The sequence below is a fragment of the Geotrypetes seraphini genome, chromosome 10 (assembly GCF_902459505.1).
Source record: "Geotrypetes seraphini chromosome 10, aGeoSer1.1, whole genome shotgun sequence".
Taxonomy (NCBI): domain Eukaryota; kingdom Metazoa; phylum Chordata; class Amphibia; order Gymnophiona; family Dermophiidae; genus Geotrypetes; species Geotrypetes seraphini.
Genome location: NC_047093.1, coordinates 4,875,003 through 4,889,747, shown reverse-complemented (window position 1 = coordinate 4,889,747; position 14,745 = coordinate 4,875,003). Strand labels below are relative to the sequence as shown.

The window sequence follows — 14,745 nt, the reverse complement described above, 5'->3', positions numbered from 1 at the left end:
GCCTTAACGCTCTACCTCCTAGGACTAGCACTGAAACCCAGAAAAAGTAATAATAATAATAATAATTTTATTTTTTATATACCGCCATACCCAGCGAGTTCTAGGCGGTTTACATCAATTCAAAAGGATCTACGTTATCTAGCAGATTTACAAACAAATAAAATAAAACAGTTCGGTAACAAGTAAAAACTGAAATTGACCGAGGATGGGGGAGGATTGTTGAAGACTTGGAAGAGAGGAGCAGAAAAAAAGGGGGGGTGAATGTTGGGGGGGGAGAGGAAAAAGTGAGCGGGTAGGGCCATTAGAGGTCTTGTTTGCTGAAAAGGTAAGTTTTGAGAGATTTTCTGAAGTCGAAGTAGGAGGGGGCTTCGAGGATCATTTGGGCCAGCCATGTGTTGAGCTTGGCTGCTTGGTAGGCGAAGGTTTTGTCTATGAATCTTTTATAGTGGCAGAGTTTTAGTGAGGGGAAGGCGAAAAGTTGAGTTCTACGGGATTTCTTGTTTATGTGATAGAGGTTAAAGTGGGGGTTGATGTAGCTTGGAGTAGCACCATTAACCGATTTGTAGCAGAAGCATGCAAACTTGAAAAGGACTCTGGAATCGAATGGCAGCCAGTGTAGTTGGTGGTAGAAAGGACTGACTGATGAGCTAAGCTGAGAAAAAATGCACTGCTTTTTGTGCAATTTAGCTACAGATACAATTACAGTCCTGATTCCTCGGCATTCATGCACATGGCCATCATGGGCAACTTAGTGCCTCCATGGCTATGGCAATGCCCAAGCAACTTTCATAGAAGTGCCTCCCTGCCATAGGAATCTGGGAGCAATGTCTCCCCCCTCTCTATCTGTGAACCTCCAGGCAGCTCTGTGATCTCTTTTCAAATAACCCCACCATAGCTTTTCCCTTTTGATATCCCCACAGTGGTCAGTGCCAGTGAGTCTTCATCCCGTGTATTCTGAATGTACAGTTTTCTGGCATTCGTCCATTTTATTCCAGTTCAGAGGATGCCGCAGTGGAAGGGTCTTGGCAGGCCTGTCCTGACATCTCCGTCTCTTTTTGGATTAGGTGGGTGAAGCATCTTGCTTAGGCTGGATTTTCAAATTGCCATGTTTCTCAGCAGGTGAAAAGTGTGTGTGTGTGTTGGGGGGGGTGGGGGTTATTTATTTTACAAGTATTTTATTCAGTGCACACTTGGTACCTGCTACATAATGTACAAGAAAAGAAAATTACAAATGATCATTCCAAACAATACAACAGGGAGGAAGGCAAAATGTACCTGGAAATGTGCTCATCACTGCTTCATAGTTGACAACAGATTAGTAGACCTGTGTTTACCATCCAGACTGCCCAGCTGCTCCTTGCATGGGGAGATGAGGAAGGAGCCCTCTTAAGTGCTAACGCCAGCCTTGACAGGGCCCTTGCTTACTAAGTACTCGTGGACTTCAAAGCCTCTTGGGCTGGTTGAGCATTCTGCCAGGAGGTTCTTGTGGATTGAGGAAAACAATGGAATACAGATGTGCTGTTTTGTGTCCTGTGCAACCCTGTTCCTGCTCTGCTAATCTGGCTCTTTGGCCCTGGGCAGTGAGGAAGCTCTTTACTGCAATGACCATTGCGGATTTTCTGGTTCCGGTGTTGAGTGGGGATGAAGTATGCTCTGTGAAGGACCTGGCCAAGACGCTGTGAAAGTATCTGGATGAAACATGTGATACTTTGGTGGGGGGTGCAGTGATGGTATTTGAATAGCCATCCCCCCTCCCCCGGTGTATCATGTGACTCATCCATGGCAGCCACAGTGACGGTATTTATTTTTAAAAATGTATATAATCAAAGTGGTTTTCAAAAACAAACATACATATTATAAAGCCATAACAACACATAATATATAGACATTGTCTGATCGTTCTCTGCCTAACCATTGTTTAAGACATACTACACGATTACCAGATACAGCATTGAATTGTCTACCTGCCATATATTACATATAGGCATCAACAAATAGCTGTGTTTTTAGCAGTCTCTTAAGTGTCTTAGTCCTTACATAGTCTTAGATGCCCAGGAAAGGCATTCCACAAGTTCACCTCTTTGCTGTGACCCAAGAGCATCCTTATTCTTAACGGGATCTTTCTGATTTCTCCATTTCAGTGATCAGAGCAAAGGCTGTTGTTGGAAAAGACGTGGATGCTGGGAATGATATTTATGGAAACCCAATTAAAAGGATCCAATATGAGATCAAACAGATAAAGGTGAGGACTTGGACTGTTACATCAGTGGAAGAAGCTGCTTCTTGCCCTCCTGGGCTCCCTTCTCTTCTCCTTTTTCTTTTCACTCCCTCCTCCCCTTCGTGTTATCTGAAACTCCCTTAAACTTCCCTTTTCAGTCCAATTTTTATTAATTTCTTCTTCTCTTTTCTCTGTTCTTTGCCCCTCCTAGAATGGCTGACCCTGTATAATTTTTTGGGGTGGGGGAGGTGGAGTTTTTCCTCAGACAGTGCAACTTTGGAATGGGAAATTCATGGAGACCCCTGAAGTTTGGGGGCAGGCGGGTGGAGAAGAAAGCAGTGCAAATAATCTCCTCCCTCCTAAATAAATGCCAGAGAGCAATTCCTAAAGATTACAGAATGCGGAACTGCTCTATCACTGCCAAGTAATTATAAATATAATATCAAACCTATGTTAAATACTTAAGTAGAATAATGTAAAGCTTGGGCTGAGACCTTGGTTTGGTTCTCAGCTCAGATCTGCTGCTAAAGTCAGCTGAGATTGGAGATACCAAAGACGCATCATAGCATAACAGTGAGTTCTTGCCTATAGAAGTTAATTGTGGATTACAAGCCAATAAAAAAAAATAGAATAATGAACAAAGAATGATCAAAAACATAGGTTAATTGTTTGTAACTATAAGATAATGATAAACGAAAGAACAATATCCAAACGAACTGCAGCTAAAAGTCAAAAGACCAAAACAAAGGACAAACTGCAGATACGATGTACAAGGTGTGAAACTGATCTTTATTTCAAAAATAAATAAATAGTAAATAAAAATATAAAAAATGGTTCTCAGGTGTGAGTCCACAGGACCCGACACGGTCTGTGTTTCAGAAAACACTCCTTCCTCAGGGGTCCGAAATACTCGTATGATGGAAATACAAAGAGAGCCTGACAAACCAAATAAAGCCTGCGAGGCGCGCTAATCCAGCAGCAGCTCAAGGTGCTTACAGACAGTGGAAAAAAAGGAGTGTATTTGGATTTTCAAAACACATTTGACAAAGTACTTCATGAAAGACAGTAGGTTTAAATGGTCAATATTTTCAATGGAGAAGGGTAAATAGTGGGCTTCCACAGGGGTCTGTGCTACTTTTTATCATATTTATCAATGATCTACAGATGGGAATAACTAGTGAGATAATTCAATTTCTTGATGACATAAAGTTGTTCAAAGTTGTTAAATTGCAAGAGGACCTTCTGAGACTGGGTGTCAAAATGACAGATGATGTTTAATGTGATGCATGTGGGAAAGAGGAACCCAAACTATATTGTTGAGGATATGTTTGAAACCCTCAGCTCAATGTATGGTATCTGCTAAGAAAGCAAATAGAATGTTAAGTATCAGGAAAGGAATGGGGAGCAAAGATGAAAAAGTTATAATGTCCTTGTATCACTATGGTATGGCAGCAACTTGAATATTGTGTGCAATTCTGGTTACCGAATCTCAAAAGAGATATAGCGGAATTAGAAAAGGTACAGAGATGGGTGACAAAAATGATAAAAGGTTTGGGATGACTTCCCTATGAGAAAAGGCTAAAATGGCTAGGGCTCTTAAGCTTGGAGAAGATACGGCTCAGGATTGATATGATAGGTCTATAAAATAATGAGTAGAGTGGAAAGGGTAGATGTGAATCGCTTGTTCACTCTTTCCAAAAATACAGGGACTAGTGGGCATGCAATGAAGATACTATGTAGTAGATTTAAAACAAACTGGAGAAAATATTTCTCCATACGATGTGTAATTAAACTCAGGAATTCATTGCCAGAGAATGTGGTGAAATCAGTTAGCTTAGTGGGGTTTAAAAAAAAAAAAAAGTTTGGATAATTTCCTAAAAGAGAAGTCCTTAGGCCATTCTTGAGATGGCTTGGGGAAATCTACTGCTTATTCCTAGGATAAGCAGCATAAAATCTGTTTTACTACTTGGGATCTAGCTACGTACTTGGGTCATTCCATGTCAAGTGATCAGATTCTTGGAAAGTGCCCTGCTTGACCATCACGGATTTTGATGAAACTTCATATGCAGAGTCCACCATGTCTCAAATGAACTTTGGTAAAGTTTTAGTTTCGCCTGTGGAATATTTGTGGAGATATAGCCATTTGTTTGACCCCATACCACAATGAAATACAGTACGACAATGACATTCTGACAACTTTGAAACACAATATCTCCCGAGCTGTGTTTCCAAAAAAACTGAAACTTAGCTACCCTGCACAACTTTTTGAACTTTTTGCTACCAATAACAATTTTTGCCGAGCACTGATTGAATGCCTGAATTACAGTAAACTTGGCCGAAAAAATTAGTGCTCCAAAAAAAGTCAAAGTTTGACATTACTTAGCTCCCACAATAATTGAGTAATAAATGCGAAATTTGGCGCATAATGTCTCAGTACAACGTTGTTTTCAAAAGTACAATTTCAACCTCCAAGCTCTTTCCATTAGTTTACAAATTAAGTGTAAAGTTGCTAATTTGTGTAAAAAGGCCAAAAATAGGGTATTTTCAGCCTGCTTTTACAGAAAAATACCTTTTAGAAACTCTTTCAAATCAGTCTCATTAGAAAGAGCATATTTCAAACCCTCTAGAAAAGTGGACTTCATTTTTCAACGCAGGTTAACAATGGCTGAAAAAGGGGGACAAAGTTGGGAGACGTTGCCACGGCAACAACCTCTATTTCAACATAGTTCTGTCATTTTTAAAGTTACAGTTTTGTATTGACGTAGTATTACTACTACTCTATTGCGTTGGTCCATGGTGACATTGTCACTACCAGTTCAAGAGTTTGAACTGGCAACCCCATCGCCATAGGAGGTCACGCCCGATAGCTGTGCAATACCAGCCACGGGTGGGCCACTTCGTCCAGGTTCCCAAGCCTCGCATTTGGTTTCTTTGTCAAGGTTCCAAAGCCTTTTGTTGGTATCTTTCTGGTTCCAAAGCCAATGATTAGGGTGTCTTATCCTAGGTTCCCAAGCCTAAATTGGGTATCTTATATGGTTCCCAAGCCGAAGTGAAGTCCACTTTGTTGGCATTGATTAGTTGGCATCCATTTTAAACTGAATTAATAATAATGTGGATCTGAAAAAGAAAACAAGTTGTAATTTGTGATCTGCATGCAACAAAATTATCACCTCAATTTCTAGTTAGGAATAATCATTAATTAAGAACACTATAATTGTACCCAAAGCTTGAGTAAAAATAAACAGGGAAAAACAGTGTGAAAAGTGACATAATTGTAAGTTGAAACGTAGGCCGTTGCTATGGTGACATCTCCCAACTTTGTCCCCCTTTTTCGGGCATTGTTAACCTGCGTTGAAAAATGAAGCCCACTTTTCTAGGGGGTTTGAAATATGCTCTTTCTAATGAGACTGATTTGAAAGAGTTTCTGAAAGGTATTTTTCTGTAAAAGCAGGCTGAAAATACCCTATTTTTGGCCTTTTTACACAAATTAGCAACTTTACACTTAATTTGTAAACTAATGGAAAGAGCTTGGAGGTTGAAATTGTACTTTTGAAAACAACATTGTACTGAGACATTATGCGCCAAATTTCGCATTTATTACTCAATTATTGTGGGAGCTAAGTAATGTCAAACTTTGACTTTTTTTGGAGCACTAATTTTTTCGGCCAAGTTTACTGTAATTCAGCCATTCACTCAGTGCTCGACAAAAATTATTATTGGTAGCACTGAATAGAGCTCCAAAAGTTGTGCAGGGTAGCTAAGTTTCAGTTTTTTTGGAAACACAGCTCGGGAGATATTGTGTCTCAAAGTTGTCAGAATGTCACTGTCGTACTGTATGTCATTGCAGTATGGGGTCAAACAAATGGCTATATCTCCACGAATATTCCACAGGCGAAACTAAAACTTTACGAGGCGGACTGCGGCGGCGTCTTAGTTGTTGATTTTTCTTCAGCTCCGGAGGAGAGGAGAGGGGAGGAAAACCAGAAAAGAAAGAGAAGCAGCAGGCAGGCAGTTCGGGGTCGCGGCGAGAGTTAGCTCCGCCCACCCCCGCGCGTCACAGGTCGCATCGGCCCGGGCTCCCCTTTGAGAGAAAGGGAGCCAGGACACGAGGCGGACTGCGGCGGCGTCTTAGTTGTTGATTTTTCTTCAGCTCCGGAGGAGAGGAGAGGGGAGGAAAACCAGAAAAGAAAGAGAAGCAGCAGGCAGGCAGTTCGGGGTCGCGGCGAGAGTTAGCTCCGCCCACCCCCGCGCGTCACAGGTCGCATCGGCCCGGGCTCCCCTTTGAGAGAAAGGGAGCCAGGACACGAGGCGGACTGCGGCGGCGTCTTAGTTGTTGATTTTTCTTCAGCTCCGGAGGAGAGGAGAGGGGAGGAAAACCAGAAAAGAAAGAGAAGCAGCAGGCAGGCAGTTCGGGGTCGCGGCGAGAGTTAGCTCCGCCCACCCCCGCACGTCACAGGTCGCATCGGCCCGGGCTCCCCTTTGAGAGAAAGGGAGCCAACGGCGCCCAGCCGTTCGGCGCGCGGCGAAGGCGCGCGGTAAAGGCGCTCGCCTTAGCGAGAGCGCCTTCGCGAAGGGCCTTGCAAGGGACGAGCGCTACACACTCAAGAACACCAGAGGAGAACAGACCGGTAAGAAATCGACAAGCACAAAAGATAAGGAAGAGACAGACACAAAAAGAAACCAACCTGCACATACAATCAAGGTGAGGTAGAGCAGAGACAGCACACACGAGAGAGACAACAAGGCAAGCAACACAAGGAAGCAGCAGGCAAGGGACACAAGCACACAAAGGCACAGGCACTGTAACACAAACAGACTCACTCAAACAGGAAGCAAGAAATGGAAGCTCAAGGAAGTCAGAAGATGAGCTTTCCTGTCTTCTGTATCGACTGCAATATGTATGACTACCTCCCTTCGGGGATCCAGGCATACATTTGCGATCGATGCATGGAGAGGGATAGCTTGAAATGTCAGGTAAGACTATTGGAGGGAACAGTGATGGAACTCGAAGACAGAATCCGAGCACAGGAGAAGATTCTAGTGGAGTACAGCCCAAACGACGAGGTCAAGGATCTAGAAATGTTCATAGAGGAAGCCCATCAGCACCACGTAGAGATCCCAGGGCTGGAAAACTGTACTCAGGAAACCCATGTGAGTAGAGAAGACACCCATGCAAACACAGAAGAAAGCGAAGACGAGGTAGGAGACAACCGCACACCAGGAGGAATAGTGAGAGCACAGGAAGATGTCCCCTCGCTCAAAGAACAGGGAACAATTTCAAGAGTATCATTGGAGGAAGAGGACTGGCACTACTCCAAGGACGTAGACCTACGCACCCCAAGGAACTCCCGAATAAAGAAGATGGGGATCATCGTAGGAGACTCCATTATACGACACGTGGACAGCCACACCGCAGGAGGAAGAGAGGACAGAGTCGTCACCTGTCTGCCTGGAGCAAGAGTAAAGGATGTGACCAACAGGATCTCCAGGATCATAGATGGCGCAGGGGGAGTGGACACCGCTGTGCTTATCCACGTAGGAACAAATGATGTGAGCGGGCGGAAGTATGACAGGGAAGAGATGAAGGGTCAGTTCCGCTCACTCGGAAGAAAACTGAAGATCAGGGAGGTGAAGGTGGCCTTCTCTGAAATCCTCCCTGTACCAAGAGCAGATGGAAAGAGACAAGGGGAATTGCAAGCAATCAACGCCTGGATGAGACGATGGTGCGAAGACGAAGGCTTCGACTTCGTGCGAAACTGGACGGCGTTCTGGGGAAAAAGCAAGTACTACAGAAGGGATGGACTACACCTCAACAAGGAAGGAGCAAGAGTTTTGGCAGGCAACATGAAGAAAGCAATAGAGAAGGCTTTAAACTGAAGGACAGGGGAAAGCCGACAGTCGACCACCGGTCGATGGTATGGACAACAGGATGCCCCGACGTAGGAACAAAGGACTACTACTCATACATAAGAGAGGTCGACCTCACAGCCAACAAAGGAGAACAAGCAGGAAGGGACAACTCAGACACAGGAGGGGATGACCACACAGCAAACATGGAAGATAACACAGGAGCAGTAAAGGATACCGTAAATAAAACTGTAAGGACAGCCAAGAGTAGAAGGTCCAAAAAGGTAACACGAAGGGAACTTAGATGCATATATACAAATGCTAGAAGTATAGGAAACAAAATGGGAGAACTAGAGATGATAGCAAGACAGGAGAACATGGATATCATTGGCATAACAGAAACATGGTGGAATGAAGAAAACAAATGGGACACAGTACTACAGGGATACAAACTATATAGAAGGGATCGAGAAGGGCAGAAAGGTGGAGGTATTGCCCTATATGTTAAGGAAGAAATAGATTCTGTTGGAATGATTACAACAGACAGGAAAGAGAAGCTGGAGTCCCTCTGGATCAAAATTCCTGGTCAAAATGGCGCAGATACAAAAATTGGCCTTTACTATCGTCCCCCAGGACAGGCGGTAGACACTGACTCAGAAATGATGGAAGAAATTAAACAAGTATGCAGGACAGGCAATGTAGTTATATTGGGAGACTTCAATCTCCCAGGAATAGACTGGAAACTAGGAGCCTCCAACTGCGGCAAGGAGGCCAAGTTCCTGGAGGTGCTAGGGGATTGCTTCCTGGAGCAAATGGTAAAAGAGCCGACAAGAGGCGACGCCATCTTGGACTTAGTCCTAAATGGTCTCAAGGGACCGATAACAGAAGTAGAAGTCAGGGCTCCATTGGGAACGAGTGATCACAATGTAATCAACTTTAAACTGGACATCGGGAAAAGGAAACATGCCAAAACCTTAACCACCACCTTAAACTTTAAAAAGGGTAAATACGATTGCATGAGAGCCATGGTAACAAAACGACTCGAGAAGATGGTGGACAAACTTGAAACAGTAGATCAGGCATGGTGCCTATTGAAAAATACTATTGCAGAAGCACAAGATCTCTACATTCCGAGGATTTCTAAAAATCGGAGAACTAAAGGCAAAGGAGAACCGGCATGGCTTACCATACAGGTGAAGGAAGCCATAAAAGAAAAGAAGGACTCTTTCAAAATATGGAAATGCACGAAGACAACCGAAGCCTGGAACAAACATAAAGATGAACAGAAGAAATGTCACAAAGCGGTGAGGGATGCAAAACAGGACTATGAGGAAAAAATAGCCCGGGAGGCCAAAAACTTCAAGCCCTTTTTTAGATACGTGAAGGGGAAAAAACCTGCAAAAGAGGCAGTGGGACCCCTGGACGACAAGGGAGTAAAAGGGTACATCAAGGAAGATAAACAAATCGCAGACAAACTAAATTCCTTCTTTGCCTCCGTCTTTACGAAGGAGGACACCTCAACAATACCTGAAGCGGAGAAACTGTTTACAGGAGAAATAGAGGACAGCCTCACCACAGTTGAAGTGAACTTGGATCAGATATACTACCAGATCGACAAACTTAAAAGTGACAAATCCCCTGGACCGGATGAAATTCACCCGAGAGTCTTGAAGGAATTGAAGGTTGAAATCGGAGAGTTATTGCAAAAACTTGCAAACCTGTCAATCAGAACAGGTCAGATACCAGACGACTGGAAGAAAGCAAACGTCACACCAATTTTCAAAAAAGGATCGAGAGGAGAACCGGGCAACTATAGACCTGTGAGTCTTACGTCTGTCCCCGGCAAGATGATTGAATCACTGATCAAGGATAGCATTGTTCAGCACTTGGACACACACGACTTGATGAAACCCAGTCAACATGGATTCAGGAAAGGGAAATCGTGTTTGACGAATTTACTCCAATTCTTTGAGACCGTGAACGAGCAAATTGATAGTGGAAAGCCGGTGGACATAATATACTTGGATTTCCAGAAAGCGTTCGACAAAGTTCCACACGAAAGACTTCTCAGGAAACTACAAAGCCATGGCATAGAGGGAGATATACAAAGATGGATAGGCAAATGGCTGGAAAACCGAAAGCAGAGAGTGGGCATAAATGGGAAGTTCTCTGACTGGGAGAAAGTGACTAGTGGTGTACCCCAGGGCTCGGTACTTGGGCCGATCCTTTTTAATATTTATATCAATGACTTGGAAAACGGAACATCCAGTGAGATCATCAAGTTTGCAGACGACACAAAACTCTGCCGGGCAATCAGATCGCAGGAGGATAGTGAGGAACTCCAGAGCGATTTGTGTCGGTTAGAAAAATGGGCGGAGAAATGGCAAATGAGGTTCAACGTGGAGAAATGCAAGGTAATGCATTTAGGCAGTAAGAATAAGGAATACGAGTACAAAATGACAGGTGCAACTCTGGGAAAAAGTGAACAAGAAAGAGACCTGGGTGTACTGATAGATAGGACCCTGAAGCCGTCGGCACAATGCGCGGCAGCGGCAAAGAAGGCAAATAGAATGTTGGGCATGATAAAGAAAGGAATCTCGAGTAGATCGGAGAAAGTAATAATGCCGCTTTATAGGACAATGGTCAGACCTCACTTGGAATACTGCGTCCAACATTGGTCTCCCTACCTAAAGAAGGATATAAAACTGCTGGAGAGGGTGCAGAGACGAGCAACTAAACTAGTGAAGGGTATGGAGAAACTGGAATATGAGGATCGACTTAAAACACTGGGATTGTTCTCCCTTGAGAAAAGGAGACTGCGTGGGGATATGATCGAGACCTTCAAAATACTGAAAGGAATCGACAAAATAGAGCAGAGAAGATTATTTACATTGTCCAATTTGACACGGACAAGAGGACATGAAATGAAGCTAAGGGGGGACAAGTTCAGGACTAATGTCAGGAAGTTCTGCTTCACACAGAGAGTGGTGGACATCTGGAATACTCTCCCAGGGGAGATTATTGCGGAATCGACAGTCCTAGGCTTCAAAAGCAAACTAGATGCATATCTCCTTGAGAAAGGCATATAAAGATAGGGTGGCTATAAAATAAACCAGGTGTATACCTGGCGGGGCCTCCGCGTGTGCGGATCGCCGGACTTGATGGACCGAAGGTCTGATCCGGAGATGGCGCTTCTTATGTTCTTATGTTCTTATGTTCGTTTGATACATGTGGGACTTTGTGCATAAAGTTTTATCAAAATCCGTGATGGTCATGCAGGGAGCCCTTGATCACTTGACATGGAATAACCCACTTGGAACCTGGGTTGGCCACTGTTGGAAACAGGATATTGGGCTTGATGGACCTTTGGACTGACCTAGTATGGCAATTCTTATATTCAGCACTCAGCCTTTGGGTGCAGGGAGTCCTGGTCAGCTGAGATAGCACAGTTACTTACCGTAACAGATGTTATCCATGGACAGCAGGCAGATATTCTCAACATATGGGTGACGTCAACCTTGGAGCCCCGATGCGGACAGCTTCACAAGCAGACTTGCTTGAAGAACTTTTGGAAAGTTTTCGAGTGCCTTCCTGCTTGACGTGGGACACGCGTATCCTCAGTTCAGATATCTAGCTAAGAAGCCAACCAGGGGAGGTGGGTGGGTTGTGAAAATATCTGCATGCTGTCCCTGGATAACACCTGTTTTGGTAAGTAACTGTGCTTTATCCCAGGACAAGCAGGCAGCATATTCTCAACATATGGGTGACCTCCAAGCTAACCAGAATGGGATGGTGGGAGTGTTGGGAATTCAGGAGAATAAATTTTGTGATACTGCTTGGCCAAAGTGACCATCCCGGCTGGAAAAAGAATCCATACAATAATGAGAGGTGAATGTATGAACCGAAGACCAAGTGGCAGCTTTGCAGATTTCCTCAATAGGAGTAGATCTAAGGAAAGCTACAGATGCCGCCATGGCTCTAACTTTATGAGCTGTGACTCGACCCTCTACATGCAGTCCAGCCTGAGCAAAGTAGAATAAGATGCAAGCAGCCAACCAGTTGGAGATGATTCTCTTGAAAACTGGATGTCCCAACTTATTTGGATCGAAGTAGACAAAAAGTTGAGGAGAAGATCTTTGTGACTTAGTCCTTTGTAAGTAGAAGGCCAAAGCATGCTTGCAGTCCAGAGTATGAAGAGCTGTTTCTCCAGGATAAGAATGAGGCTTTGGAAAAAATACTGGAAGAATAATGGATTGATTGAGATGAAATTCTGAGACAACTTTTGGTAAGAATTTAGGATGAGTACAGAGGACCATCTTGTCATGTTGGAAAACTGTGAAAGCTTGTAGCTCACTGACTATGCTAGCAGACATGAGAGCAATAAGAAAGACCACTTTCCAAGTGAGATATTTCAGTTGAGCTGTAGACATTGGTTCAAATGGAGGCTTCATCAACTGAGCAAGAACCACAGGAGGTGGGAGGTGGCTTGACATTGAAAAGTCCTTTCATAAATCTGGAAACCACAGGACGAGTAGAAAGAGGTTTCCCTTCTAGTGGCTGATGAAAAGCAGCAATTGCACTGAGATGGACCCTAATGGATGTGGATTTGAGGCCTGAGTGAGATAAATGCAACAGGTAATCCAAAACTGAAGACAAGGAGATAGATTGAGGCTTATTGTGATGAAGTGTGCACCAAGCAGAAAACCTAGTCCATTTCTGATGGTAACATTGCCTACTAGTAGGCATTCTGGAAGCCTCTAAAATGTCTCCTACAGATTGAGAGAACAGGAAATTAGTAGTTACGTTGAAAGGTACCAAGCTGTCAGGTGCAGAGACTGTAGGTTGGGATGAAGCAGAGACCCTTGACTCTGTCAACAGAAACAGAAAAACTGGTAGAAGTAGTGGCTCCCTGCTGCTGAGTTGAAGTAGAAGGGAGAACCAAGGTTATCTGGGACACCGAGGAGTGATGAGAATCATGGTGGCATGTTTGAGTTTGACGAATGTCTTGAGAATTGGAGGAAATGCATACAGAAACTGGTGTGTCCATTCCAGAAGAAAAGCATCTGCCTCGAGGCGATGAGGAGAGTATATCCTGGAGCATAACTGAGGCAATTTGTGGTTGTGGAGAGATGCAAAGAGATCTATTTGAGGAGTCCCCCCATTGAGAAAAAATGTGATGGAGAGGCAAGGAATTGAGTGTCCATTCGTGAAGTTGCAAAAGACAACTCAATTTGTCCACTAAAAAGTTTTTCTCTCCTTGAATGTAGATGGCTTTCAGAAAGATGTTGTGAAGAATTGCTCAATTCCAAACCTGAGCCTCCTGGCAAAGGGGATGAGATCTTATTCTTCCCTGCTTGTTGACATAGTACTTGGCTATTTGATTGTCTGTACAAATGAGGACTACTTGATCATGAAGAAGATTCTGAAAAGCTTTGAGAGCATTGAATATCGCTCCGAGTTCCAACAGATTTATGTGACACCGACGGTCTGTGCTGGACCAATGCCTTTGAGTACGGAGACTATCGAGATGAGGAATCTGTTGTGAGGACCTTCTGATGAGGGGACATTTGAAACAGTAAATCTCTGGAGAGATTAGAAGAGAGCATCCACCAGTGGAGAGACTGTCTCAATGAAGGAGTCACTGTAATGTGCTGAGTGGGTCGAAATCCTGTGCCCACTGAGATGCCAGGGTCCATTGAGGGATTCTGAGGTGAAGTCTGGCAAAAGGAGTCACGTGAACTGTAGAGGCCATGTGACCCAGCAGAACCATCATGTGTCTCGCTAAGAGTGAAGTGAGGGATGACACTTTTTGACAAAGTTGAATGAGAGCATCCTGACGTTGTTGAGGAAGGAATGCTCTGAGTTGCACAGTGTCCAGTACAGCTCCAATGAACTTTAGAGTCTGAGAGGGCTGTAGCTAGGATTTTGGAAAATTTATTTCGAACCCCGAACTTTGGAGGAACCAAATAGTCTGTTGGGTCACTACAATAACCCCCTGAGATATTGAATCTTTGATGAGCCAGTCGTCCAGGTACGGGAAAACTGGAAGACCATGGCTGCGCAGAGCTGCTGCTACTACCACCAGGCACTTGGTAAAAACTCTGGGAGATGATGCCAGGCCGAAGGGTAGAACTCTGATTGAAAATGATGATTCCCCACCCGAAATCTGAGAAATTTGCGAGAGGCTGGATGAATGGGAATGTGAGTGTAAACTTCTTTGAGATCCAGAGAGCATAACCAATCGTGATCTAGAAGGGGATACAAGGCTGCTAGAGACAGCATCCAAAATTTTTCTCTGACAAGAAATTTGTTGAGAGCTTTGAGATCTAAGATAGATCGTAGATCCCCCGTCTTCTTTGGGACAAGGAAATAATGGGAGTAAAATCCCGTGCTCTGCTGTTCCAGAGGAACTTTCCTGATGGCGCGGAGATGAAGCAGAGTTTGAACTTCCTGAAGAAGAAGGGTGGTCTGTGACGGATGGAAGGATACTCTTTTGGGGTAAGATCTGGTGGAACTTGGATGAAGTGAAGAGAGTAACTTTCCCTGATGATTGTGAGGACCCAGAGGTCAGATGTAATGAGCTCCCATCGTTGGTAAAAATGATGGCGATGTTAAAATTAATAACTTATTATTATTAGATGAGATTTGTTTCTTTGCCCTCATTTCCATACCAAATAATA

General features: G+C 43.9%; 1 protein-coding gene across 1 annotated transcript in view; it reads left to right on the top strand.

Moving 5' to 3' along the window:
• TIMP2 (TIMP metallopeptidase inhibitor 2) overlaps nt 1-14,745 on the top strand; it is a 65,898-nt gene that overhangs the window by 33,389 nt on the left and 17,764 nt on the right. Inside the window, exon 2 of the mRNA XM_033962466.1 lies at nt 2,142-2,242. Within this exon, the coding sequence (XP_033818357.1) occupies nt 2,142-2,242 (101 nt within the window). The remainder of the gene's footprint in view (nt 1-2,141; nt 2,243-14,745) is intronic.